This window comes from Podarcis cretensis (assembly GCF_951804945.1).
Source record: "Podarcis cretensis genome assembly, chromosome: 13".
Classification (NCBI taxonomy): domain Eukaryota; kingdom Metazoa; phylum Chordata; class Lepidosauria; order Squamata; family Lacertidae; genus Podarcis; species Podarcis cretensis.
This window is the reverse complement of record NC_137182.1, coordinates 5912512-5939816: the sequence shown is the minus strand read 5'-3', so window position 1 is coordinate 5939816 and position 27305 is coordinate 5912512. Positions and strand designations below refer to the sequence as shown.

The 27305-nt window shown below is 44.6% G+C and overlaps 1 protein-coding gene across 10 annotated transcripts in view; it reads left to right on the top strand.

Moving 5' to 3' along the window:
* FHOD3 (formin homology 2 domain containing 3) overlaps positions 1-27305 on the top strand; it is a 340976-nt gene that overhangs the window by 304122 nt on the left and 9549 nt on the right. For 8 of the 10 annotated variants that reach the window (XM_079949216.1, XM_079949223.1, XM_079949222.1 and 5 more), the window contains 5 exons: positions 4955-5145; positions 6544-6736; positions 17111-17134; positions 19656-19833; positions 23238-23399. In XM_079949216.1, the coding sequence (XP_079805342.1) occupies positions 4955-5145; positions 6544-6736; positions 17111-17134; positions 19656-19833; positions 23238-23399 (748 nt within the window). The remainder of the gene's footprint in view (positions 1-4954; positions 5146-6543; positions 6737-17110; positions 17135-19655; positions 19834-23237; positions 23400-27305) is intronic. The other 2 variants (XM_079949224.1, XM_079949217.1) reach the window with 1 other exon arrangement.

The window sequence follows — 27305 nt, the reverse complement described above, 5'->3', positions numbered from 1 at the left end:
TCCAGTTGCAAACGACTCTGGGGTTGCGGCGCTCATCTCACTTTAGTGGCCGAGGGAGCCGGCGTACAGCTTCCGGGTCATGTGGCCAGCATGACTAAGCCACTTCTGGTGAACCAGAGCAGCTCATGGAAACGCCATTTAGCTTCCCGCCAGAGCGGTACCTATTTATCTACTTGCACTTTGATGTGCTTTTGAACTGCTAGGTTGGCAGGAGCAGGGACCGAGCAACGGGAGCTCACTCCGTTGAGGGGATTTGAACTGCTGACCTTCTGGTCGGCAAGCCCACAGCGCCACCTGTGTCCCAAGAGAACATCTAGCTACTTTAAATAAATTCAGATCTCCAGGGCCCAATGAGCTGCACCCAAGGGTACTTTAGGAGCTTGCAGATGTAATCTCAGAGCCTCTGCCTATAATCTTTGAGGATTCTTGGATAACACGTGAGGTCCCTGCACACTGGAGGTGGGCAAATGTTGTCCCCGTCTTCAAAAAAGGGCAGGGTGGTGATGGGGAAAACCCTGTATGTGCATTTATTTTAAAGTATTTACAGACTGCGGAAGCAGAAAACTCCTAAGTAGCGTGTGTAATAAAATTATTGCTACAGCAGTTAGAATCCACAAAACGTTTTGTTTTTTTTAAAGCATCCATCAGTTGAATAAACTCTGCTTATGCTCTGTTCACTTTATATTCTAAGTATACAAGTGTCTTGCAGGCACAAAAGTGTTGCATCTAAACCAAAGGAAGCCCTTAGGCAAAGCTTCCAATTGTGTAGTCCTTTCTAAGATTCTGAATCCCTGAGTCTTATTCCCACTGTCTCACCAACATCCCTGCCCCTGAAAGAAAAACACTGAAACTTTTGGGCCATATTGCATTGCTAAATCAATTATCTGAGAATCATTCCAAGGCTTCTTCTTTTGACTTTTAGTGTTGCTTGATTCTTTCTTTCTTTCTTTCTTTCTTTCTTTCTTTCTTTCTTGTTTTCTGCATGTACATTCTGATCCACATCACCTTTTTGTATATTCTCCGAGTTCTTGGCAAAATATGCTCGGTTTGGAAAATAATATTATTTGGTCCTATCATTTGTTCACAAAAGATCCCTGAAACTGCTTTTCTCCCAAGTAGGAAAACAGCTTGGGGTGGGATATGTGATTCTGAGCAGAAAAAATGGCGTCAAAGCAGTTGGTTTACCCACTAGCTCCTCCTGCCAGTATTTCCCACTACGTGTTGCAGTATACAAGTCTGCTTGTCGGGGTTTTTTCCAATAAAAAATATTTTTTAAAAAGCAAGAGATTGCTGATATGGTTCCCAAATATCCAGCGTGGCTCTGAGTCACAGCACAAAGCACACGCTTCACAATTAGATGCTCCTTAGAAAACATCTATGCCAATGGTTTGACCCAGATTTTTGTCCCGAAGCACATATACAATTGAGCGAATATGTCCTCATTTTCTAAATGAGTCAGGATCTTGAAAGAGCTTCATATTTCACATTATTTACTATTCCTACTGAGGCCAAGGAATGAATTGTACTTTAAAGTTAGGTAGGAAAAATCCCATCACCAGACTGGCAAGTACAGGAGACTTTTTAAAAAAAGAAAGAAGCCAAATACCTCATTGTGCTTTTGGGAGGCCATAATTTGGGCCATGAATGATAGACACTTAACCAGAGCAAGAGTCATTTCCTTTATCATGTGGTTTGGTATTAATTTTCTGAGAAAAAAATGAAGTTGCAAGAATTGTGGGGGAAAGGTGGAGCAAGTATTTTGTTGGTTTGTTTGTTTAATTTGTATACCACACTTCATCTGTAGACCTCGGGGCGGTTCACAGCATAAAAATACAAGATAGAAAACACAAAATACATAATAAAACAATTTATAGCTAGCCCTTGTAATATCTCTGCAGCCTGTAATATATTTATCCAGTGTTCAATCTGGCCAGCCTAAATGCAAGGAATAAGTGGGGTTCGACCTGGTAGCGGGACGCGGGTGGCACTGTGGGTTAAACCACAGAGCCTAGGACTTGTCAATCAGAAGGTCAGCGGTTCAAATCCCCGCGACGGGGTGAGCTCTCGTTGCTCGGTCCCTGCTCCTGCCCAGCTAGCATTTCGAAAGCACGTCAAAGTGCAAGTAGATAAATAGGTACCCCTCTGGCGGGAAGGTAAACGGCATTTCCGTGCACTGCTCTGGTTTGCCAGGAGCGGCTTAGTCATGCTGGCCACATGACCCGGAAGCTGTACGCCGGCTCCCTCAGCCAGTAAAGTGAGATGAACGCCGCAACCCCAGAGTCGGTCACGACTGAACCTAATGGTCAGGGGTCCCTTTACCTTTACCTTACTTTCTTGGCAGCAGTGTCCCTGCCACTTACTCTAGGGTGGGGCTGTGGGAAGGTTGGGGCTCTGTAGGTGCCCATTGCTTTCAACTTTACACCTCACAGCCCCAAACTCACTGCCCTAGAAAGCAGCCGGGACCATTGTGTTGACAGGGCAAGTCTGTGTCAGCTGGTTCCTTTCCTACAGAAAGAGAAATAGCTGGGATTTGCATGTTCTTAACTGAACCTGGCTTCTATTCCGTTGTAACGCAAACGGTAGCAGTTTGAGCGTATGTGTTTCCACTCAATGGTAGCTTTTGTGTAGTTAAACCGCACAGAGCTCCCTGTTTGTAGCAACATAAACCAAGCTGCAGGGCTCTGCCACTTAAACACCTTTTATGGTTAATGAACAGGAGAACCCTCATCTCGTTTACTTTATTAAGGAATTTATTGGCTTCCCCTACATTAAGCTTTACTAGCACGATTACACTGTGTTGACACAAGACTTTCAAAGTTCAAAAGATATCTTCCTGCACAGACGTACAATTGCACTTGTTCAAAAGGAGCTGTAAGGAATCACTTCCCTAAACAAAACCGAGGTCTGTTAGGCCTCCATTGCTCCCATTGTCATCAGGCCAGGAAAGCATGAAGCGAAAAGGAGTAATGGGTCAGGCAGCCATAGACTAGAGGGGTTGATGGAGATCATTGTGGTCTGCAGGGATACACTTGGGTCCAGAGCTATTGGCACAAGTTAGTCTTAGAAACCAGGGCCACTCAGCCATGAGGCAAGTTGAGGCAATAGCCTCAGGTGGCAGAATCCACAGGGACAGTGTCAGATGCTGGTGGTGGTTGATAGTGAGTAGCCAGGCAGGACTCCGACTGTCTTTTACAGGTTTTATTGTGCAAACTATTTACAGTGCAGATCCCCAAAGTTCATGTCCGTCTTAGTCACTTGCAGAATCCGGGAGTGGCCCCTTCCGGTTTCTCCCCCAGCACAAGAACTTCGGCACCCCAAGGCTCCTCCTCTCCTCCTTACGTTTCACCCCTCTGCGCAGGCTGGGCGACGGAAGGGGCGTGCGTCCCTCCTGGCCAGCCTGGTGAGGCGCTGGGGCTCTCGGCAGCATCCTCGAGCCTTTTCCTCACTTGACTGGCCCCTTCCCCCTCTTCTCCACTGGAGGTGTGGCTTTTCCCATCGCTGGAAGAGGAGCTGCTCCTCAGGAGCTTCGGAGGCTCTCTGTATCCCAACGGCCCCCCTGCCTCCCTCCCCTGTTCTGATGGCAATCCCCTGACAGACAGCAAATTGGCCGCTAAGGAATGCATCTCCTCCGGCCGCAGTGGCAGCAATAGTTTCAGCATGCTCCTTGGAGGCTGGATCTGCCATCTCCTCAGCGGCCCCCTACCCACGCCACCTCGGCAGCGGATTCTTGGCAAATAGGAGGTGCAGCTGGTCTCCTCCCATCTTCGTTCTCAATGTAGATATTTATCCCTCCCCTTGTTCTGATGTGGATCTTCACCATAGAAGCCAACTCCCAATTTCAACACACACACCCAAAGTTGATGGGCATTGCCATTCAAATGGGGTGCGCATGCCCACGCCGTGTGATCAGTTATGTGGGGTGGGGCCTCCTCACACACAATATTTTATTCACGTTGGCACCCCTGATCTCCACTCACCCCTTCTCTCCTGCCTGGGGGCAGGGGGCACCATTGTCTTAGTGAAATGTCTTGGACCGGCCTTGTTAGGAGCACAGTACAACTGACTCAAAGATGTTTTCAAATTGGCACCCCAGGTATTCTTGGCCAAAAAGCAGGCAAGGCTCAAAGCCTTCAGGAAATGGTTGGATGGAAAATGATAAATTTATCCAGTTCTCCAGGTGAGAGAAACAACAGGGAAGCCTGTCAGGTGGTCAAAACAGAAAGAGCAAGACCAAAGAAATAGACACAAGAAACAACCGCCCAACTGCACTCACATCCATGCAAAACCTGCCTGGATTTCCCAGGTGACCTGCTCAGCAACCAGCCAGACTTCCAACTGGCCACAAACAACAACTAGGACTGAGGCACTGGAACAAACAGGGCCAGAAAAGTTCAGCCCAGGGGGTCCGATTCTTACAGTTTAGTAGCAGCTTGTTGTCTACTGATGTTGGTAGGCAGATTGCAACCACAAGCAGTTAGCAAACAGGGTGTCATTGAGCCCTAGTGAGCTGTCATATATGACTAGTAGACTGTTTTGTGTCTTGGGTCATGTAGTGTGGACTAGATTTTGTAGGATTTGTATGTGATGGAAAACAAGATGCCTCCTCAGTTAAATTATTAACTAAGAAATTGTTAGTGTGTACATATACAGTAGAACCTCGACTTACCACCGCCCCACCAGTGAACAATTTGACTCAACGACCGCGGCAAACCCGGAAGTAAATACCGGGTTTGCCACAATTTGCGCACACGCAGAAGTGGCTTCTGCCATCTGCACATGTGCAGAATGGCGCTTCTACCAGCAACCCAGATTGACTCATGAACAGACCTCTGGAACGGATTCCGTACCTGAGTAGAGGTTCCACTGTCCACTAAAAATTGTATATAGTGATGATGATGATGTGTGTGTGTGTAGAAATATATATAAATCTAATCATTTTTCCCCTTCTTGTTAGGTTGACTTTGAACAACTTCGGGACAACTTATGTCAAATGGAGAAACGGTGCAAAGCATCATGGGATCACCTGAAGGCCATAGCAAAGCATGAAATGAAGCCAACTCTAAAGCAAAAGATGTCTGAGTTCCTTAAAGACTGTGCAGAAAGAATAATAATTTTAAAAATTGTCCACAGAAGAATAATTAACAGGTAGAGTACCAGGGAATAATATGGATGATGTACCATTGAGATGTCTCATAAAATGATGATATTCTAAGCTGTCTGGGCAAATCTGCTGAGGAGTAATAATAATAATAATCATCATCATCATAATTTTTATTTATACCTCGCCCTCCCCAGCCAAGGCCGGGCTCAGGGCAGCTAACGCAGTAATAAAAACAAGTTGAATGAATACAACTTAAAAACAAGATTAAAATACAACAATTAAAATACTGAAACATTAAAATATTAAAATGCAGCCTCATCACAGGAGGAGAAAGGAAAAAGAAAAAAGAAAGAGGGGGAGGGAATCAAATTGGCTCCAAGCCAAAGGCCAGGTGGAACAACTCTGTCTTACAGGCCCTGCGGAAAGAAATCAGATCCTACAGGGCCCTGGTCTCACGAGGCAGAGCGTTCCACCAGACCAGAGCCAGTGTTGAAAAGGTCCTGGCTCTGGTTGAGGCTAATCTAACTTCCTTAGGGCCCGGGACCTCTAGGGTGTTTCTATTTATGGACCTTAAGGTCCTCCGTGGAGCATACCGGGAGAGGCGGTCCCGTAGGTACGAGGGTCCTAGGCCGTGGTCAGGTCGGGGCAGGAAAGGTAGTAGTGAGTTTTTAGCAAAGCTGGGGTGAAGTCATTACAGAGAGAGGCTCATAATTGAGCCTGAGAGAGTCAGCTTGATTTACCCCTGCTATAGGCCTAAGAAGATCCTGTTGCATTCCCAATGACAATTTCAGAAGTGCAGCAGAATCTACTTCCACTTCACCCCCAGTGAGCCTCCAAACTCCTCCAATGAGCTCGACCCACTAGTATAAACAATAAATAAAACATCAAATAGTACAAAATCAAATTGAACAATTTCCGCATAAATCATAAGAATAAAATAGAGATACAACAGCAGCTACCAAAAATCTCCAACCAAAACCCAACATGGTACTCCAGTCTGAGTCTGTTCAACAGCCACAGCTTTTGTAGCTGGAGTCAGTCCTGGCCCCTCCCTCCCAAACCAGGTGGGGAAAGGGCCTGCACGGCAAGGAGCAGGTCTTCCAGGACTCACGGCCTAGATAGTCTCTGGCCTCTTCAGCAACTTCAGCTTTTGTAGCTGGAATCAGTCACAGCCCACCCTCCCAGACCTGGTGGGGAAAGGGTCTGCAAGGATGGTTGGGAGCAGGTCTTGCAAGAGTTACAGCCAAGATAAATTCATAATTCAAAAGCAGATTATCCACTGCATGCTCCTCTGACTTACTCTATCCTATAAACAAAGGCATTTCACCTAGATCATGCCATATTCCCTAAAACACCACCGCTACAACAATCCCTGGGGGGTTGAGGGGCTTTCCCTTACTTGTTGGACGAAAGCTACAGATCACTCAATTCTGTTTTTCTAGGTTCCACTCCTTCTTGTTATTTATGGGATACCCGCCTTACGCCATCCGCGAAGTCAACATCAATAAGTTCTGCAAAATTATTAGTGAGTTTGCCCTGGAGTATCGCACCACGAGGGAGCGTGTTTTGCAACAGAAGCAGAAACGAGCCAACCACAGAGAAAGAAACAAAACCAGAGGGAAAATGATCACGGATGTAAGTGGCAAAGTAAAATCTCATTCAGCAAAAGTACATAGAGTTTTGTTGCTGGCAAATGACATACTATAAGATCCATTATCCAAACTGCTATCTCTCATTTCTTCTTTTTCAAGGAACTCTTCTATGAAAGTAGAAGGTTGTGCTGCATAACTCATCCTCTCCAAGCAGCAGGACCTAAAGGAGCTCCTTTAGCATACTCCTCTTCCAGAATTAGGGCACCATGATCATACATAGACCCATTTAATCAGTACCCAGGCATATGTCATCTCATGGCTGCATCCCAGCATCCAGCAGTAAGATCAGGCGTGAGCCACAGGATCACACGCTCTCTTACCGGCAGCCCCTGACTTCACACAGGGGCATATGAAGGGGGGAGGGGGGCCGCCCTGGGCACTGCCCTGCGGGGTGACAAGGTGGCCCGCTGCCTCCCCCCCAGCTGTAGAGTGGCGGAGGGTGCACATGCAGTCAGTGTGGGCGCCGCTCGCACACAGCGTCCATATGGGCGTCTGTACGGGCTGCCACTCACACACAGTGGCTGTATGGGCTGCCGCACATGTGCAGTATGTACGGACGCCACGCATGCGTCATCGGGTGGTTCTCCCCGCCCCTCGGCATCCCACCTCGGTTGACGGAGAGGGTTCCTCAGGCACTGCCCGCAAATGCTGCTTCCCTTACTGATCTTAGCTATGTTTAGACTGATGCCAGTGTGTAACCAGCACAAACCAGCAAAGGGAAGTGGAGCAGGAAAGGGAAGGGGAGGTGCTGGCAAGGCAGGAAGTACATCGACTCGCAGACACTCCCAGTTTCTTAACAACAAATACAGTGGTACCTTGGGTTACATACGCTTCAGGTTACATACGCTTCAGGTTACAGACTCCACTAACCCAGAAATAGTACCTGGGGTTAAGAACTTTGCTTCAGGATGAGAACAGAAATCGTGCTCCGGCAGCATGGCAGCAGCGGGAGGCCCCATTAGCTAAAGTGCTGCTTCAGGTTAGGAACAGTTTCAGATTAAGAACAGACCTCCAGAACGAACTAAGTACTTAACCTGAGGTACCACTGTATCAGGAATAGGAAGGTATTCACACGCACGGTGGCGCTTCTGTGGTGGAGAACAGAAAGTGTCCATCTGCACATGGACTGGATTATGGTGCCAGGCAATGGCCATTCAATCTTATATATTCTCTTTCAGTGCAATTCTATTTCCCAAGCCCCTAAGTCAGCCAGAGCTGCACTTCCTCAAACTTGACAGCACTAATCTCTCTCCTTGAATGTCATAAAATACTAGCTAACCACTTGTTAAAGGGTGGTTTCTGGTGACTACTTATTATGTCATCTGATAGGAAGTGCCTACAGAGGGTGGCGAATACAGCACAAGATATTATGGGCTGTCCCGTGAATCCGCTGGATGAAATAGCGGATGAACGTTGCCTCAGGAGAGGGAGGAAAATTCTCAGGGATGATTCACACCCTGGCCGGCACTTTCTTGATCTCCTGCCCTCAGGCAGAAGATATAGAAGCATGATTAGTCGCACCAACGGGGTAAAGAACAGCTTCTGTCCATGGGCTGTTAGGCTGCTGAATGAAAAGACAACAATAGGGCAACTGACTTTCGGGTTTGGTGGGTGTGCGTCAGTAAATGAGAGAAATTAAGACTAAGAGAGCTGAGTGGGGGGTGCTCGTGTAATCTCACTGTATACAAGTTGTACAAGTGACAATAAAGTATTTCAATTTCAATTATATGTACTGATAACCATAAATGCTATTTAAATGTAATGGTGGGGGGACTGTGCTGGCACCAACCAAATTTTAAGTAGCAGAAGTACAATATTTTGGGGAGGTTGCTTGCACTCAATGGTACACGAGGTTCACCTCTGAATCAGAATCTGATGTAGGATGGGGAGGCTGGAGAGACATATTTTAAATAACTGGCTGTTTATTTCATTTTTATAAACACTACAATTCTGATTTTAAGTTTTAATGATTAAAAATAGGTCTGTGCGTTTAGCTTTAGAGTTTCAAGGTTGAAATAAAAAAAAATCTATGTGATTCTAGTTCTAATCGGAATTATTAATTTGAGTTTCAAGGTTGAAATAAAAAAAAATCTATGTGATTCTAGTTCTAATCGGAATTATTAATTTGAGATTGGAATAGATGTTACCTAATAAGGATTGCTAATTGGGCTGCAGGGAAAGGGATGCACAGCCTATTTTTATAAAAATAAGATTACTTTTTCTCTGTCAAGTGACCTTTAAAAATCCCCCAGGACTTTTAAATCTTCTTTTAAGTTGATGCGGTTTTATTCAGTCCAAAAAAAGTTTAAAGAAGTGCCAGTACTTAATAAAAGTTTCCAGCTGTCTTCAAAATCCAACTCTGGAGTCTCCATTAGATGTGAATGTTTTGTTGCATATGGAGCTACCTCTATCTGGGCTTTGGCATGGGCAGCACTGCTCTGATTAGCAGCGTGGCCAAAATCTCGGGCAAACTAAGTAAAAGAATACAATAAAAAAAAAACAAATACCACCACTCCAGTATTATGGATCCAAATGGGCATGGGTTTAAATCACTGCCTCCCTATCATTTGTAGATCTTTCCTGGCAGTGATCTCTCAGACACTGGAAATTTGACTCATATTGAATAACTTTCAAACTGTATTGTTATTACACAAGGATTGTTTTCTTTTAAATCTGGCACCCCATTAAGAAAGTGGACGTTCCTCCCCCCCAATAATATTATATACTTTTGGCAAAGCTTAGCACTGCACATATTTTAAGTCCAAGGCAGGGGTCAGTGGACAGTCTGTTGCGTGACCAGGCGGCGACAGCCCCAGCCCCTGGGGATCGTAAGCAAGGAATAAAGACTCGGACAACGTATATGGAATTAAAATTAGGCCACAACTTTATTAAACTTCCGAAAGTAGGAAAACCTTGGCTTAGGCCTTGGGCATGTACCCCTCCCAGCCCCCCAATCGAGGGAAACTGGGGCTCATCAGGGTAAATGGGATATGGGGGTGCTCTGCAGGACGTAAGAGTAGCAGGCAGCCCAGCCCATATCCCTGCACGCAGGGTAGTTCACTGACAACCTTTCAGTGTATGGCCAGTGGCACCCATATATATAACCCCTTTAAGAGGGGACCCTGGAATCACCGTCATAGGGGGGTGAGTCACCACTTCACGCCCCCCATATAGGGAAGAAAAGACTAAAGGATTCCACCCAATGCCATAACCGCCAAAGTTGCGACAAATTGCTACGGGGAAGACAAAACCTGCCAATGCAGGAAAATTTCTTCCCGGTCCTTCAACAGCAACCAGTCAAAGACCGTAGCAGTGCCCACTAAACAGGAAGAAAAATTTAACCTGCAAACAAGAAACATTAAACAAAGGGAGGGTAGGGAGGGTGAATCTCCAGAGCTGACTGCCTGGCTATCGTTGGCTCCACCCCCTATTTATAAATGGGGCTAGCCCCACCTCCCAGCAAGAAACTTGATTACTGAGGCTGGGCGTGAACCTCCCAAAATTAACACTGAGAGGCAAGCCATTAACCCTGTTTTCCATTATGCTCCCTGGGAACTGTAGCACCATGCGCGATCCCGCAAAGAGCACCCACAATGTAAAGTGTGAGTGCTCATTATCTTCAGAACCTTCTGCATTCATGAGACATGCTTATTCATAATCTCTTTCTTTATACATTTTATATATGTATTATCTGTGTGTGTGTGTGTGTGTGTGTGTGTGTACGTGTACCATAGATATGCAAGTATGTATGTATGTATCATATAGTGCTGTAACGGCTCCATCAGCAGAGGATATTGGTTCATGCTCTGAACAAATGGCAATTGGCTTTTCCATGGATTGTCATTTGTTCCGATTTAGCGCTAAAGAGCGAGTTTTCCAGGGGAAAGCAGCTGGGCAAAGGCAAAACCACTCCACCCCGTGCCTAGTGGAAGGGTAGACAAGCCCAGAGACAGGTTTATTGAGGGGAAAACAGAGCATGAAATCAGGCAAGGCAGAAAATGAATGGGAAGCAACTTGTTAGATCCCTTAATTACTGTTATAACTTTTAAGTATTATTGGCTAGTAAAAAGAGTTCCAGGGGAAAATATTCATTCTGTTTCAAGGAGATAGTCTTTTAGTCTTAATAAAATAAGCAAGCTGGTGGAATTATCTCATGTGTAGGATGTAAAGGTGCAGTCAATATTCTGACAGAGGACTAATGGCCTCCATGTTCTAACCGGTTGCTGTGACAACCAGTTTGTTGGTTGCTGGTAGTTTTGAAAGATAACTGCTCAGTTGCAAGTCACCTAAGGACCAACTTCCCTCTGGTATAGTTTTATTTGCTTGTTATGTAACCTAAGCCTGCTTTCAGGTACAGTTCTGTAAACCTGAATGAATCTGAGAGTAAAATAGTTTTCTATTAACATGAATCAGATTCGTGTGTGTATTCTTTAAGAGGGGTTCAAAGGGATTTTTAACCAGGAAGGAATCTTTATTAGTAGAGCTCAAACGAGTCAGCAACAAGCTGATCACTGCATAAACTTATAAAGGGGATTGTTTAACTCTGCTAAAGTAAACCTTCCCACATCATGGACAAATACAGTGGTACCTCAGTTTAAGAACAGCCCTGTTTGCGAACTATTCGGTTTACGAACTCCGCAAAACCGGAAGTAGTGTCCCGATTTTCAAACTTTACCTTGGTGCAAGAACGGAAGCCGAATGGTGGAAGGGCACTGGCGGCAGGAGGCCTCATTAGGGAAAGCACGCCTCGGTTTACGAACAGCTTCAGTTTAAGAATGGACTTCCGGAACGGATTAAGTTCATAAACCAAGGTACCATTGTAACCTGTCATGTTGTGCCCCCAAGGGGACACTCAGATTTGGGACACTACAGTGGTGCCTCGCAAGACGAAAAGAATCCGTTCCGCGATTCTCTTCGTCTAGCGGTTTTTTCGTCTTGCGAAGCAAGCCCATTGACGGCTTAGCGGATTAGCGCTATTAGCGGCTTAGCGGCTTTTAGCGGCTTAGCGGATAAGCAGATAAGTGGCTTAGTGGCTTAGAAAAAGGGGGGGAAGGGGAAAAAACCCGCAGGAACTCGCAAGACATTTTCATCTTGCGAAGCAAGCCCATAGGAAATTTGTTTTGCGAAGCACCTCCAAAACGGAAAACTCTTTCGTCTAGCGAGTTTTCTGTCTTGCGAGGCATTCATCTTGCGGGACACCACTGTACTGCCATCGTGCTCCAATCTTTTCTTTTTTAATGAATCATACCAAAAATCCTGTTTAAACTTCTAATAAAAGGTCTCTGGTGTGAGCCAGATAGGCAGAGGGAATGGTTTATAATTAATAACCTCACCAGGAGGATCAAGGATCTTAGTGGGATACAGTGCATCACACTTATTTCTATTTACATGTGTTTGCATCACTTCCACAGATGTAAATTGAGACTGCCAAGTCCCATCTGGCAGTTCCCTGACCTCCTGAGGAAAATAATGTGCAGCCAAAATAGAAATGTTGTCTTTAAAATTGATGGTTGGATCAAAAAAAACATTTGTCTATACTTCAGCATTTCTGTATCTGTGACACAGTATATATCCAGTCTGTCATTAGAAAATTTCGTTATTTCCATTATATGCCAGGTGCCATAAGAAAGCGGCAGAGATAGCACAGGATAGTACGCACCCCGGAAATGATCTCTTTCAGCTTCTGCCTTCTGGAAGAAGGTATAGGGTTATAAAGGCCAGGACTAGCCGCCTGAGAAGCAGTTTCTATGCAAATGCAATTCTGGTTCTAAACGCAGCATAAGGGGTTTCTACAGTGTAGTGTATTTTAAAATAGGGTTTTAGAGTTTTTAGGGGTTTTTGAATGTTTTATGTAGTTTTTATGTAGTTTTATGTAGTTTTGTGGTAGTTTTATGTAGTTTTTATGTAGTTTTATGTAGTTTTGCGGGACGCAGGTGGCGCTGTGGGTTAAAGCCTCAGTGCCTAGGACTTGCCGATTGAAAGGTCGGCGGTTCGAATCCCTGCGGCGGGGTGCGCTCCCGCTGCTCGGTCCCAGCGCCTGCCAACCTAGCAGTTCGAAAGCACCTCCGGGTGCAAGTTGATAAATAGGGACCGCTTACCAGCGGGAAGGTAAACGGCGTTTCCGTGTGCGGCTCTGGCTCGCCAGAGCAGCGATGTCACGCTGGCCACGTGACCCGGAAGTGTCTCCGGACAGCGCTGGCCCCTGGCCTCTTAAGTGAGATGGGCGCACAACCCCAGAGTCTGTCAAGACTGGCCCCTACGGGCAGGGGTACCTTTACCTTTACCTTTATGTAGTTTTGCAATTTCATTGTCCTGCATGGAACAATGACAATAAAGACAATAAAGATATATTATAATCTGAAAAGATAGGAAGCTTTCCCTGAAATTCTGTCTAAATCTGCCTCCTTTTCTTCAGATAATCCCTTTTTGTCTTGAGAACTATGGCAATAAGAATACTGCTTTTCTCTTCTTTGTGTCCAGCATTTTTGCACTAGACCAGATTGAGGTTAGCATAGAGAAATTTTTTTTTAATATCAAGATGTCACAAGAATCCCCATTCAAGATATATCTGGACAAAAGTCATAACACAGGAAGGATGTATGCCCATGTTTACTTTATGATATGTTTAATCCATGTGGCAGTTACATTAAAGATCAGAATTACAAATGAAAATTGTAATATGGAAAGCATATTACTAAGAAATAGTGTCTGGAGTTTGCCTTTTTCCTCCTCCCTCCAAAGTCCGTTTCCTTGTGTCATGCCTTTCACATTAGAAGTTTCAAGAGGGGGACTGTCTTGTTACTATTCTGGGAGTGTTTCTCAGCTGAAGAGTGGATTAAGAATGTTTTAAATAAACGTATCTAACCAAACAATAATGCAATATTAGAAACAAATATGCCACACTACAATCCACAATCCTTTTTTTTTTTTTAAGTCAAGCATCCCCATTCATTTTGAAGGATTTACTTGTGGCCCATTCCATCCCAAAGGTATCATGTGACTGGCATTAATATTTACATTCACTTTGCCACCATTTAGTCAATAAATAGCAAATGGCCATTGAAGCACACAAAGGCCCAACAACAGTACAGACCTTGTATGGTTTAAATCTCTTGACAGGATGTACAGATGATTAGAAGTACAAATATTTTACCTGTCCCCGAATGACCTTTTAGATTTCTGCCATTAATGCTAGGGGGTTACTTATATAGTATTGTTTTCTGGAGGGATATATTTTTACTGGCAATGAATTAGCTTGCCATAATGAGAATAAGCAATTGGAGCATACCTACAGAGGTTCCGTTGGATAAAGGCTGGCTATCTTTCAGTGTCGCTAGGCCCAAAGCAAAACAAACAGCTCCCTCGTGGAACAAAACATACCCTTAAAAAGCAATGCTAGCCTGCTGTCGTCCGTCTCTCCCACAGCTAATCTTTCTTGCATTGAGTGTGCCGAAAACACCATGAAAGACAAAACAAACGAGTCCTTCATTTTTCAATTGTGAATGTTTCTGGAACAAAGAAATGAAAAGAAATGGATAGATTCAGATAAAATAATATCTGAGAAAGACTTTTTGTTAATGATTGGGTGCAATTCAACTAAAGTTAGACATAACTGATGGCCAAACTAGATGCGATATAGGAGACACGTGAAGTGTTTCCCATCTTAATTTTTATTTTTTTACTTTGTTGTAGCCATAGGGTGGACAATCCACATCTTATTGCAACAGGGCCACAGTGCAAGGGATCTTTTAACCACCCCCTTTGGGCTAATTTCACAGTCAAAACAGATCACAGCTGCTTGGGGGGGGGGAGACTGCCCAGGGGTGAGATGTTGCAGCACCAGGCCACTGCCTCCATCAAACTTGGAGCCCTCTGCTGTGTCAGAAAAGCATGAAGATCTGTAGGGTGCAGGACCAGTTTCCTATGCCAACTGCCATGGTTACAAGTGACCCAGAAGGGCCTCCACCACCCCCCCACTGCCCTGCAGTTGGAAGCAGTTTCAGCCATTGCTGCCTTCTTTCCTGGGGCGGCCATGATGATAGGACCCAACTACCAGTCCTTTGCACAGAGGGTGCTGGCAGGCCCTTGCCGCTGAACCAGGCTACTATGTCTTGGCTGTTCATCTTCTCAAGTGCGCACTAAGACACCAACAAGTGGGTTGTCACCCTCCACTCGCTTGAAGAGGCAGAAGAATGTCATCACTCCAGCCTGATGCTTGCTGCATCCCTTCCTTTGGATGAGCAATTTATGTTTCTGCCTTGCTTGAATCACTATGATTCTATTATCTGTTCTGTTTGTATCGCCTTCCACAATACAAACTGGGCATCACACAACAAGGTCCTAACACTTATTAGGGAGTATTGAACACAGTGGTAAAGGTAATGGGACCCCTGACCGTTAGGTCCGGTCGCAGATGACTCTGGGGTTGCGGCGCTCATCTCGCTTTATTGGCCAAGGGAGCCGGCGTACAGTTTCCGGGTCATGTGGCCAGCATGACTAAACCGCTTCTGGCAAACCAGAGCAGCGCACGGAAACGCCGTTTACCTTCCCGCTGGAGTGGTACCTATTTATCTACTTGCACTTTGATGTGCTTTTGAACTGCTAGGGACAGAGCAACGGGCGCTCACCCTGTCGCAGGGATTCGAACTGCTGACCTTCTGATCGGCAAGCACTAGGCTCTGTGGTTTAGACCACAGCGCCACCCTTGTTAGGTGCCAACACTTATTAGGGAGTATTGAACACAGTGGAACTTACTTCTTTGTAAACATCCGTAGGGTTTATGGACACTCCAGCAGAGAGAAGCAGAGCCAGAACAGCACAAAGCCGGTCAGATAGCTCCTCCTTTGTGGGAGGTAGTTAAGGTAGTCAAGTATTCTGCAGGCTTTGCCCTAGATCAAGATGTTAGAGAAACTGTCCCATCACCCTGATAATGTGCCTCAGATTAAATTCTCACTGCAATGTCTCAGTTTTGACCCATTGTATCAAGAAAGGCTTTGACCTAAAATCCTCAGATTCCTCCTCTTCCTCATCATGGGCACCAGAGATTTTCACAACTGTATTTTGACCAGTTGTTGTGCATCCCAGTAGAACATTCCTTGAGGGCTGAATGTCATGCTAAGTCCCTCACATGGAGTTGCATTGCCATGACAGCAGCTCCTACAGAAGCTTTTACCACCTGATTCCCACGTCACACTTTTCTACCAGTGGCATGAATATTCTCCACACAATCTGCATGTTGAAAGATATTCTGCAATCAGTGACACACAAAATTTCCTAAATATTTTCATTTGATAGATTTAACAAGAGCCGGTTCCCATTAGATGAGTTTTGCTTAGATTCCAGCGTTTTCTCCTTCTTTCTGCAGTCCCTTATGATGGAACTCTTATTATTTCAAAGAGAAGGCTAGAGAGCCACTTTCTTAAATGGTAACTTGCTATGTGGAAGTGGTTTTTATGTGAGATTGCTTTCACACAGGCAGTTCTTCATGTAAAAAACAGAAGGTATATGCAGGGTTGTGCTAACTCGACTAAATGTTTGAGCCTGCAAGGAAGACTCAAAGGCTAGTAGCAGTAGTAGGTTTTTGCTTTCTGTTGCAGAGTAGCATGTTTTCTTGAGTTCTTTGGAGTTCTTTTTCTTTTTGCAATTATGTGTGATGTGATTATGGCTGGATCTAGACACATAAAAAATGTGTTTCAGTTAAAAGCATTGTAAATTTAAACAGGGAAAACAGGTAGAGAAAAATGGGACTCCTGGTGGCACAATGTTATATTGCACATACAGTACAGTGCATATAAATCACTTTTTCTTTACCAGTCTAGTTGAGTCCTTGGTTACTTCCAGTCTCTGCTGGTGAAATATTGAACTATTTGGACTAATACTGCCCCAGGGGCTGGGTGTGAAAGGCTGATGAATAGATGGTTGGTTGTGCCTTGATGACCTTCTGGTCTGCTGACCCAGCGTTTTCAAGAGGTGGCACTTAGCTGATATCATAGTGGGAAAGTTTTTTACATAATCTCATTAAAAAGATTTCTAGGAGAAACTGAGATAGCTGTAGCCATGAGTCCTTGCAGAAAAGCAAGCATGCCAAGAGTTACGTTGTGCTCAGAGCTCTCTATCCATCAAACCTCCAGGTCAACTTCTAACCACCCAAATCTGACGTGACTATTCCTGGCAAAGGAACTGCCTGCTTTTTCCATGTAGAGGATTTATGGTGCCACAATAAGATATATATTCTCATTTTGCCTCTGTCATGTCATTGCTTAAACAGCCCCACAATTGTTCATGTTTTGTCAGTACTGTACTTCCTAAATGCTGCTTTCTGTCCTTTTCTACCCTGTCCTTTGCCTCCCTCTGGTAGACTGATGAAGAAGATGACACTGAGGTATGGTTCTGTGAAAAGAGCATGCCCTCTTCAGGCCCTCTGTGTGCTGTGAGATCTGCTAACAACAAAAACAGACTTTCGTTATCATGCATCAGATGTTCCATAACCCTCTAAATATCCGTACTATCTTTAACATGAGATATTTAGACCGCAGTGTGTTTGGTTTATAGTCCACCGTATGCAGTTTTTCATAATGGCATTGATAAAGAGCATGGCAGTGGTGCAGCTCAAGTCCACGGTTGCGCAGCGTGAAGGCCCTGCAAACATCCATCCAGATTGTGGCAGATGATGGGGACAGTGGCATGTCAAAGCCCAATGGGGCTTGTTTATTCAGGATTCTAGTTGTGGCTAGTTCATACCTTTCTTTCATTCATTCTTTCTTACCTCCTTTTTTCCTTTCTTACCTCCTTTTTCCCTGAGAAGGGATCCAATGTGGCTTACAGATAAAATAAGAACAGCTAAAAACATTGGGGAGGGAAACAAAAATTAAAAAGCCATTAAACATTAAAACAATTAAAACTATATATCTGTGTAAAAGGTAAAGGTAAAGGACCCCTGGACGCTTAAGTCCAGTCAAAGGCGACTATGTGGTGCGGCGCTTATCTCGCTTTCAGGCCGAGGAAGCCAGCGTTTGTCCTCAGACAGCTTTCCGGGTCATGTGGCCAGCATGACTAAACTGCTACTGGCGCACAGAGGACCGTGACGAGTGCCAGAGCACATGGAAATGCCATTTACCTTCCTGCTGCAGCACTACCTATTCATCTACTTGCACTGGTGTGCTTTTGAACTGCTAGGTTGGCAGGAGCTGGGACTGAGCAACAGGAGCTCACCCCGTCGTGGGGATTCGAACCGCCGACCTTCTGATCAGCAAGCCCAAGAGGCTCAGTGGTTTAGACCACAGTGCCACCCATGTCCCTCTGTATGATCTACTAAAAACATACCATCACAACAAAAGCAGCACAGCACCATCCCTTTCATTAAAAGCAGTCTGTCCCCCAAAGCCTGTTGGGATAAGAAGGTCTCACTTAACCTGCTGCTGGAAAGACAACAAGGAAGGAGCTAGTCTAAGTCTGGGAGCAGCCACCGAGAAGGGCCATGCAACTTCAGCAGAAGGGAGGGGTGCCTTTTTCACAGCCTTGTCGAGAGCAGGGAAATCTTCAACTAAACATCCACAAGTAAACTCCCTCACACCTAGTTAGCCTATCAGAGCACATGTTGCCACTGCAGTGTTGCTGTGCAACACCTTCACCACCACTCTGCTTGGCTAACTGACTTTCTAGTAACAGAGTTAACCCTTAGTTACACACTGAATGATTGCTGCTGCTGCACTTCAAACCATAATTGCATTGACAAGAGCAATCAATCAGAATAAGTAGCATTGTTAAAAAGAGTCTCCTCCTCCTAATTTCCTCCAGTTCATCTAATTGATGATGATGATGATAATGATGATGATTTGTAACCTAATATGCTAGGGAACTTGGGAAACAAAAACCACCCAAGTTGCCTAGCATCTTGGGTTAGAATAAAATGCATTGCTGCCAGTCCAGGGCACTGTGGCCTTCAGCTGGGTGAAAGCACACAAAGCAGGGCAGACAGAAGCCAGCAGAAAGAAGAAAAAGCAACTCCACCCACCATCAGACTCCAAAAGAATTTTAAAAAAATTGATACAGAGTTGTGACAGGAAGAAAGAGAGAAAGCACTATTCACTTGAGTTTGTGCTCTTTATTAGCAGATGTAATATAATTATTGGGATTATGGATTAATTAATTATAATTGTATGGACTATTACCTTTTTACCTTTGAATCCATACCAGAGATACTCCAAAAAGGAGAGGGAGTGAGAGAAACTGGATTGAGGGAAAGTGTGGAAATTCCGTGATTTGTACTTCATAAGGACAATAGAGGATTAATGGAGGCACTGGAAGCTTACTTACCACATTAAACATCTGTAGGGTTGAGCCTGCAGAAGCAGCCTAAACCATTCGCAAATGCCTTCTGAAAAGGCTAAGTCTTCCTTGAGATTTCAGAGCAAACACCCAGTGCCAGGTGGGCCTCCACAAAGTTGGCTCAACTGCTGTCAAAAGAGACTCCCATCAAACTTCAGTTGGTAAAGGCACTTAGAGCAGAAACTCAGATGTTGAACAAAACTCACACAGGGGGAGATGGCATGCGTGTCTGCAGAAATTTTTCGGGGTAGGGTGAGGAATGTAGATACAGTACTCCAAATTAACAAACACAGCTCACATCAGGATGAGAGGTCTGCCATTTCTGGTACATCGCATGACTTAACTAACTGGTGTTGATTTTAAAATAATAATAATAATAGCTAAACTCTGCATTTTGCTACCTGTAAAATATGAGTATGAATTATGCACTCCCTGTGGTGGAAACGGAAGGATTATTGTCCGTTTGCTAGAACTGCAGCGAGAGTAAGAGAACATCTTTGAAGGACTGATTTCTTATATTTGCTAATGTTGTGTGATTTTATAAATTAAAACTGGTGGGGAAATTCTTTCCACAGACTGGGAAATTCTGTGGCAGCAGCAGCTCTCCTCCACCTCAGAACCAACCGCAGGGGCTACAATATGCAGAAGATGCAGTGGAACATGAGAATATGAAGGCCGTCTTGAAGACTTCCTCACCAAGTGGGGAGAACACCACCGTGCTAGGAGTGCGCACTCGAAGTCGGGCAAGTCGAGGTGAATACTTTGGTTTTGTTTGGGATACTGGGGCCATATGTTACTGTTTCCTACTATTATTCCGGCTGAAGGCTCATATTTGAGGTACATAAGATATGCTGTGTACAGTTTATTGAGAAACTCTATAGAAAGCTATTGCTGTCGCCCTTTGAGAAAAGTAGATATGAGTCAATGAAGCTTCAAGGCTAGGAGATTCATTGTCAGATTTCCTGCAGTTTCTTTAAAAAACCAAAAACTTCGAATAGCTGCATTCTTGGGTAAGTACTATCACACAGACACAAACACACACACACCATATCATTCCTGGGTGAAGACTCCCTTCCCTGCTACAAATAAAATATACCTTGCTATTTGACTTGTGTGAGGGGGACGCAGGTGGCGCTGTGGGTTAAAGCCTCAGCACCTAGGACTTGCCGATCGAAAGGTCGGCGGTTCGAATCCCTGCGGCGGGGTGCGCTCCCGCTGCTCGGTCCCAGCGCCTGCCAACCTAGCAGTTCGAAAGCACCTCCAGGTGCAAGTAGATAAATAGGGACCGCTTACCAGCGGGAAGGTAAACGGCGTTTCCGTGTGCGGCTCTGGCTCGCCAGAGCAGCGATGTCACGCTGGCCACGTGACCCGGAAGTGTCTCCGGACAGCGCTGGCCCCTGGCCTCTTGAGTGAGATGGGCACACAACCCCAGAGTCTGTCAAGACTGGCCCGTATGGGCAGGGGTACCTTTACCTTTACCTTATTTGACTTGTGTGGTGCAAAACATAGTACGTTTCACCCAATGAGGCTGCTTGGAGGAAGTTAGTCCATGGGATTTGTAGGAAGAGTGCAGAGCCAGCCCACCCATGAGGCAGGCTGAGGCAGCTGCCTCAGATGGTGGAATTCAAGGGGTGGGGGCCCTGCAGGCACCCTGCCCGCCCACTGGAGAAGCGAGGAGAAGCAGCAGTGGCTTCCTGGTTCTGGCAAGATCTCACAGGGCTCCCACGAGATATTGCTTGAAGTCGTCCCAGCCGCCACTTTCTCCCATGAGGAGAAGCAAAACGGGATGAGACACCCCTGGAAAAGCAAGTGTGCACATCTAGTCAAAGGTCTTTGTGGGCGGTCCCCATTGTGGAGATTGTCATTTCTTCAGAGGGTGCTGTTTTGAGGACTTCTCGGTTTGGGGGCTCCATATTGGGGTCCAGGTCTAATCGCTCTGAAGCTTGAGTCACTGGCTCTCTCAATCCAATTGTCTCTTCCCGCTCTTTGTCATGGTCCTGTTCTCTGTTCAAAGTTGGGTTCATGACCCAAGTATTTTATATTGTGTGGCTGCCCTGGGATCTGTTGGAATGAAGGCTGCGATATTAAGTAGCCTGCCATAAATAAACCACCTGCTTGCAACTTCAAGGAGCAATTTCCACTGAGGAAGAATTAACTCCCCACCTCCAGTGAGCTACAATCCTGATAAACATCTCCTCCTCTGGCTGCTGTTAAACATTTGAAAAGCAGTGGTAGATCCAATCAAGAAACTTGTCTCATTAGGTTTAGCTCCGTTACGCCCGAGATCCCAAAGCAGACCTAGGAGAAGAAGCCACAAATCTCCCTTCAGCTGCACATGTAGACGGACTCACTTTCCAATTTGGTTTGGTGTGCCATGACTAAATCCACTCAAGAACGATTTGTGATAGTCATACAAAAATGAAAAGATCTCCCAAATAGTTATTTTAATTATAACCAAATATCCACATGAGTTTCCACTAAAGCAGTTCAACGTATTGGGTAGCTGCTTCAAGCATTCTAGGCCTTTTATACTGAAGTGGGGATGCCAACCAACAAAGATGAGATCATGATCCTGCTTGTAATTTGAGTGAAGTATTACAGGAATCTTGAAGCCATGAGGAAATTCTTAACATCAGATGCTATTTTCAAAACCCGAAGCCAATTTAGAAGAGGACTGTCAACAGTCTTTGTTGCTGATACATCCATCCATTTCTGTTTCACATTTTCACTGCCAAATAATGGTTTTGAAATTCAAATGAGGGAGCACATCACACTAAGCCAAACCATGTCTCGGCACACCCCCGCTTGCTCTCGAGGAGACCAAGATTTGGATTAGCTTGTGAGCTGAACCTGAGATTTTCGTTGAAGTCTGTTTTCCTTAACTATGATCTATATAACCTTTGCATCATTGTTAAAGGTCATGGTTAAACAGGAGAAGAACATAATCTTGGTCCCAGATTTGGGCAACACATTCAGGCAAGCCTTGCCTAGGTGCTGTCCTGTGCTGACCTGAGAAGTGGGCCTGAGCTCCTTGCTAGGAGCTGCTATCTTCATGCAGCCATTCTGAGCCAAAGTATGGCTTGTGTGGTGTGCATACCACACTCTTGCTGTGTGGTGCAGACTAGCCACAGAGAGAAAGAGAAATAATTGTGGGGAAAGTTGTTGCTTTGTGTGACCATTGCTTGTCACAAAACAATTTCAGAAATTCAGTGGCTTGTGCTCAGTGGGCTCTGTCTTTCTGAAAGCTCACCATTACAGGTATAAAGTAAAGGTAAAGGTACCCCTGCCCGTACGGGCCAGTCTTGACAGACTCTGGGGTTGTGCGCCCATCTCACTTAAGAAGCCAGGGGCCAGCGCTGTCCGGAGACACTTCCGGGTCACGTGGCCAGCGTGACATCGCTGCTCTGGTGAGCCAGAGCCGCACACGGAAACGCCGTTTACCTTCCCGCTGGTAAGCGGTCCCTATTTATCTACTTGCACCCGGAGGTGCTTTCGAACTGCTAGGTTGGCAGGCGCTGGGACCGAGCAGCGGGAGCGCACCCCGCCGCAGGGATTCGAACCGCCGACCTTTCGATCGGCAAGTCCTAGGCGCTGAGGCTTTAACCCACAGCGCCACCTGCGTCCCATATATTACAGGTATATTCCTGCTTAAATCTTTATCCAGTTATATCCTATTCAATTGTAGCAGGATTAATGGAGAACACAAATATTGTGTGTGTAGCAGAGATTCATAATACATGCATGGGTATACCTGAAAAAAACCATACCTGTGGTATGTGAGTTCACATTTGTACTCCCATCATTTCCCAGCTATTGTTCCCTCTTCAACTTCTAATACTGTACACACTGGTTTAATTACATAAATTACAGTTTAAAAATCTTTTGGGTGGTGGTGCTCCTGGGTAAGCCCTGAACCAAATTATTATGTGGCATGGAACCAACCTGATGAACTATTACTCACATTTGACCTAGTTCTAGGAAGTTTTCTGGGGCTCTGCAAAATTCGACAAGGCATTTCACAGACCAGAGGTTAGTGAAACGGAACCTGAATCTTGGTGGCCGATATTATAAAATATTAGGACATGCTCTTACTTGTCAAAACCATCAGAACAACGTGGAATATGAAATCATGGTGTGTTGCCCATTCCATTTTCCAGGTCGCGTTGGCTCGTGGAACACTGGCAATGATGATTCACCTAATGCTACAGATGATGCAGCAGACGAGATCATGGATCGCATCGTCAAGTCTGCCACACAAGTGCCAAGTCAGCGAGCAGTGCCTAGAGAAAGGAAGCGGTCAAGAGCAAACAGGAAGTCATGTAAGTACACCTGATGAACCAGTAAGTAGAACTGATTGTCCTTTTTGTTTTGTTTATGTACGTGTACACAGGTGCGTTCCATATGCTGTAGAAAAGATCTCTAGGAAGCCAAAAGTACAGTAGCATGCTCCCTTGAGCTGCTGATTTTAGAAGGCTGCTGGGATGCAGGGGTTGGCTAAAATTGCAAAGAGTCAAGGAGTGAGACATGTGGATTTCATTAAGGGTCCTCCAGCTTTGTCGCCCATAGTTTGACTACTGCATTTATTTGATAGTTGAATGAATGTTGTTGTTGTTGTTGTTGTTGTTGTTGTTTTTAATATGATTTTTATTGAAATTTACAATCACCAACCAACCCCCACCACCCACCACCAAAACATCACATCTTGTTACATGTATCCTACTTTGTGTTTCATAGATCCATTAGCTTCCGTCCTTCCCTTCCACCAGTTTTCCTATTCCATTCTATAGTTTACAGATTCTTTAATTATAAATTATGCCATGACATGAGAATTATTTCAATCCTACCAACGTTTTCGTATTTGTACAATTCTCACTTATATAAACCATAAATTTACTCCATTCTTTTTGGTACTTTGTCTCCTCCTGATTGTGAATTCTGTGTGTCAATTTAGCTATCTCAGCATACTCAACCAACTTTATCTGCCATTCTCTTATCGTCGGCATCTCCTGTTGCTTCCACTTTAGAGCTATCAGAACTCTGGCTGCAGTTGTTGCATATAAATAAAATCTTTGATCTATCTTTTTAATCCCTTCTCCCACCAAACCTAGCAAAAATTCTTCCGGCTTTTTGGGAAAACTGTACTTAAACATCTTTTTTAACTTGTTGTAAACCGTATCCCAAAACTCTTTTATTTTATTGCAAGACCACCACATGTGATAGAAATCACCGTCAAGAAATCCTTGCACTTCCAGCATCTTTTACTACTTGTTCTATACATTTTTGCCAAGTTGGTGGGAGTGAGATACCAACGATAAACCATCTTCATAACATTTTCTTTTAAGGCAGAACAAGCAGTAAATTTTATGCTCTCATTCCAGAGTTTGGCCCATACATCATATTCTATGTTATGTCCTAAATCAATAGCCCATTTTATCATAGCCTCTTTTATAAATTCATCTTTTGTGTTCCATTCTAGTAAGAGATTGTACATTTTTGATAATAGCTTGGATTTACTCTCTAAAATATCTATTTGAAATTTCGATTTTTTGTCCTCAAATCCTATTTTTTTTATCCTCTTTAAAGACATCATTGACTTGATGGTATTGCAACCATCCTGTCAATTTTTCAGCAATACACTCATAGGGCTTTAATTTCCAACCTTTTTCAGCCTTCATCAAAATTTCCTCATATGTGGCCCCTCTTCCTAGTATGTTCAGTTTTTTAGCTGTTAATATAGCAATTGGTGACAGCCACCACGGTGTTTTCCTTTCCAACAAATTCTTGTTTCTTTCCCAGACTTCAAATAAGGCACCTCTTATCACATGATGCACTTTTGCCTTACCACACCAAAGATAAGAGTACCATCCAAATCTATTGTTCAACAATAGAATGAATGTTGTTTTTTAAACTGTCACAGGCATGTCTGTATGCAAGGTCAAGACCTTTTATTCAGACAGAACTCTATGACAACTGAAGAAGTCTTCATATTAGCATTCGAACTAAGAATAAAAAAAATTAATTGCCCAGACCCTGCTGCCCCCTGTCCAAGTGCAAAGTTCCATGCATACAGTAGACAAACCCTGAGACTGGCTACTCCATAGAACAGAATTCTTATTTTTGATCCAGGGCTAAGTAGCATAAGACAGTTGTGTGTTCCCGTACTTCAGTGTCCTCACAAGTCAATAGGGCATCTGCTCAGAAGCGCACTCAAATTTGCACCACCTTAGGCTCCGCGTTAGAAGAAAGGTGGAAATATAAGCGTAAGAAAATAAAAATAAAATAAAAAACACATGTGAAGTGCTTATCGTCCTGTATTGTTTGGCCCTCGGAACAGTTTCAGACATTACTGAAAAGTGCTGCCTGCCAAAGATGCAGTCATTCCTGATTTTGGCGGCACTTCAGAAGTTCAAATGGGAACTTGCTGTGGCTATATTTGTACCCACAGCCTGCACATTTTCCTTGCCCAGCTCTTCTTTGGGAGTTCTCGAGAAGCACCACTAGCTGAATGCAGAAGCCAGTGGACCATTTGGCTAGCACCTCTTAAAATCCAGGGCCACTCTGTAAAACTGTGCGCACATTTAATTGCTGTATAAATGAGTAAGAGGCATACAGTTAGTCCTTCAGCTTTTTGATTTGATGTATGTAAAGACACATTTTTAGAGGGTTTTAAAGGCATTGTAGCCTTCCCTGAGCCACTGAGATAGGGTGGAATAGAACTCCAATCAATAAAAACCAGCTTTCTAATGCCCTCTTCATTCTTTTAGCATTTTTGTGACGTTAGACCAAAGGAGAGACAGCAACAGAGAGTGAACAAAGTGCAATGAATTGGCAGTCAAGCTGGTTAATGCTGTTGCAGATTAAGAGTGTTTTCACCAAGCTGCCCTTGGTTCTCATTAGCTGGCATGTGCTTAAGAGCACATTTACTGTTAAGTTGTGGGTGAACATATCAGACGACACAGCGATTCTTCAAACAGCTCTTGTTTATTCAGAGGCCAGAACAGAACTGAACTGAAGGGCTCAGTCAGCCTGCTAATATAGAGCTCCAGTACAACGATACTGTAGCAACTTTCTAAAACTATCCAATCACTGAACGTCACTTTCGATCCTTCATTTGCATAACTATCTACAGTATCCCCCTGCTGGCCCAGGGTGAGAACAGTACATAACATTTACTTTCCCCAAAGTGCTAAAGGAGGAGATCCTGCATGTGGCCATTTCCTTGGAAAGGTAACGCAGACATTTGTATAGAGCGGGCAAACATCCCAGCAATGCAAATGAGCTGACACTGGCTTTCCCTTCCTTTCCACTGCAATTCTCAGCAGCCCTTCCCCCATCATGGACTTGAGGTTCTCCATACGTTGGCATCACTCACTTATAATTTGCCCATGTGCTTATTCCTTGCAGCTTGCCTCAGAATCATAGAATAGAATCATAGAATCATAGAGTTGGAAGAGACCACAAGGGCCATCGAGTCCAACCCCCTGCCAAGCAGGAAACACCATCAGAGCACTCCTGACATATGGTTGTCAAGCCTCTGCTTAAAGACCTCCAAAGAAGGAGACTCCACCACACTCCTTGGCAGCAAATTCCACTGTTGAACAGCTCTTACTGTCAGGAAGTTCTTCCTAATGTTTAGGTGGAATCTTCTTTCTTGTAGTTTGGAACCATTGCTCCGTGTCCGCTTCTCTGGAGCAGCAGAAAACAACCTTTCTCCCTCCTCTATGTGACATCCTTTGATATATTTGAACATGGCTATCATATCACCCCTTAACCTCCTCTTCTCCAGGCTAAACATGCCCAGATCCCTTAGCCGTTCCTCATAAGGCATCATTTCCAGGCCTTTGACCATTTTGGTTGCCCTCCTCTGGACACGTTCCAGTTTGTCAGTGTCCTTCTTGAACTGTGGTGCCCAGAACTGGACACAGTACTCCAGGTGAGGTCTGACCAGAGCAGAATACAGTGGCACTATTACTTCCCTTGATCTAGATGCTATACTCCTATTGATGCAGCCTTGTATTGGACATTTCTTCTGTGTAGCTGCTGTCCATTCTTATCCCCTCCTCTATATCAAGGCCCCATGTGTTTCTCATCTTTGCCAGGCCTCCTTTGCTCCTGGGGAACTGGGGAGCAAAAAAATGATGGTAATGAATATGCTATATATTATTCCATGGTGCTGGTTCTCGTTTGTGTTCAGTGGAAAACATCAACAGGGAATAAAGACTCTG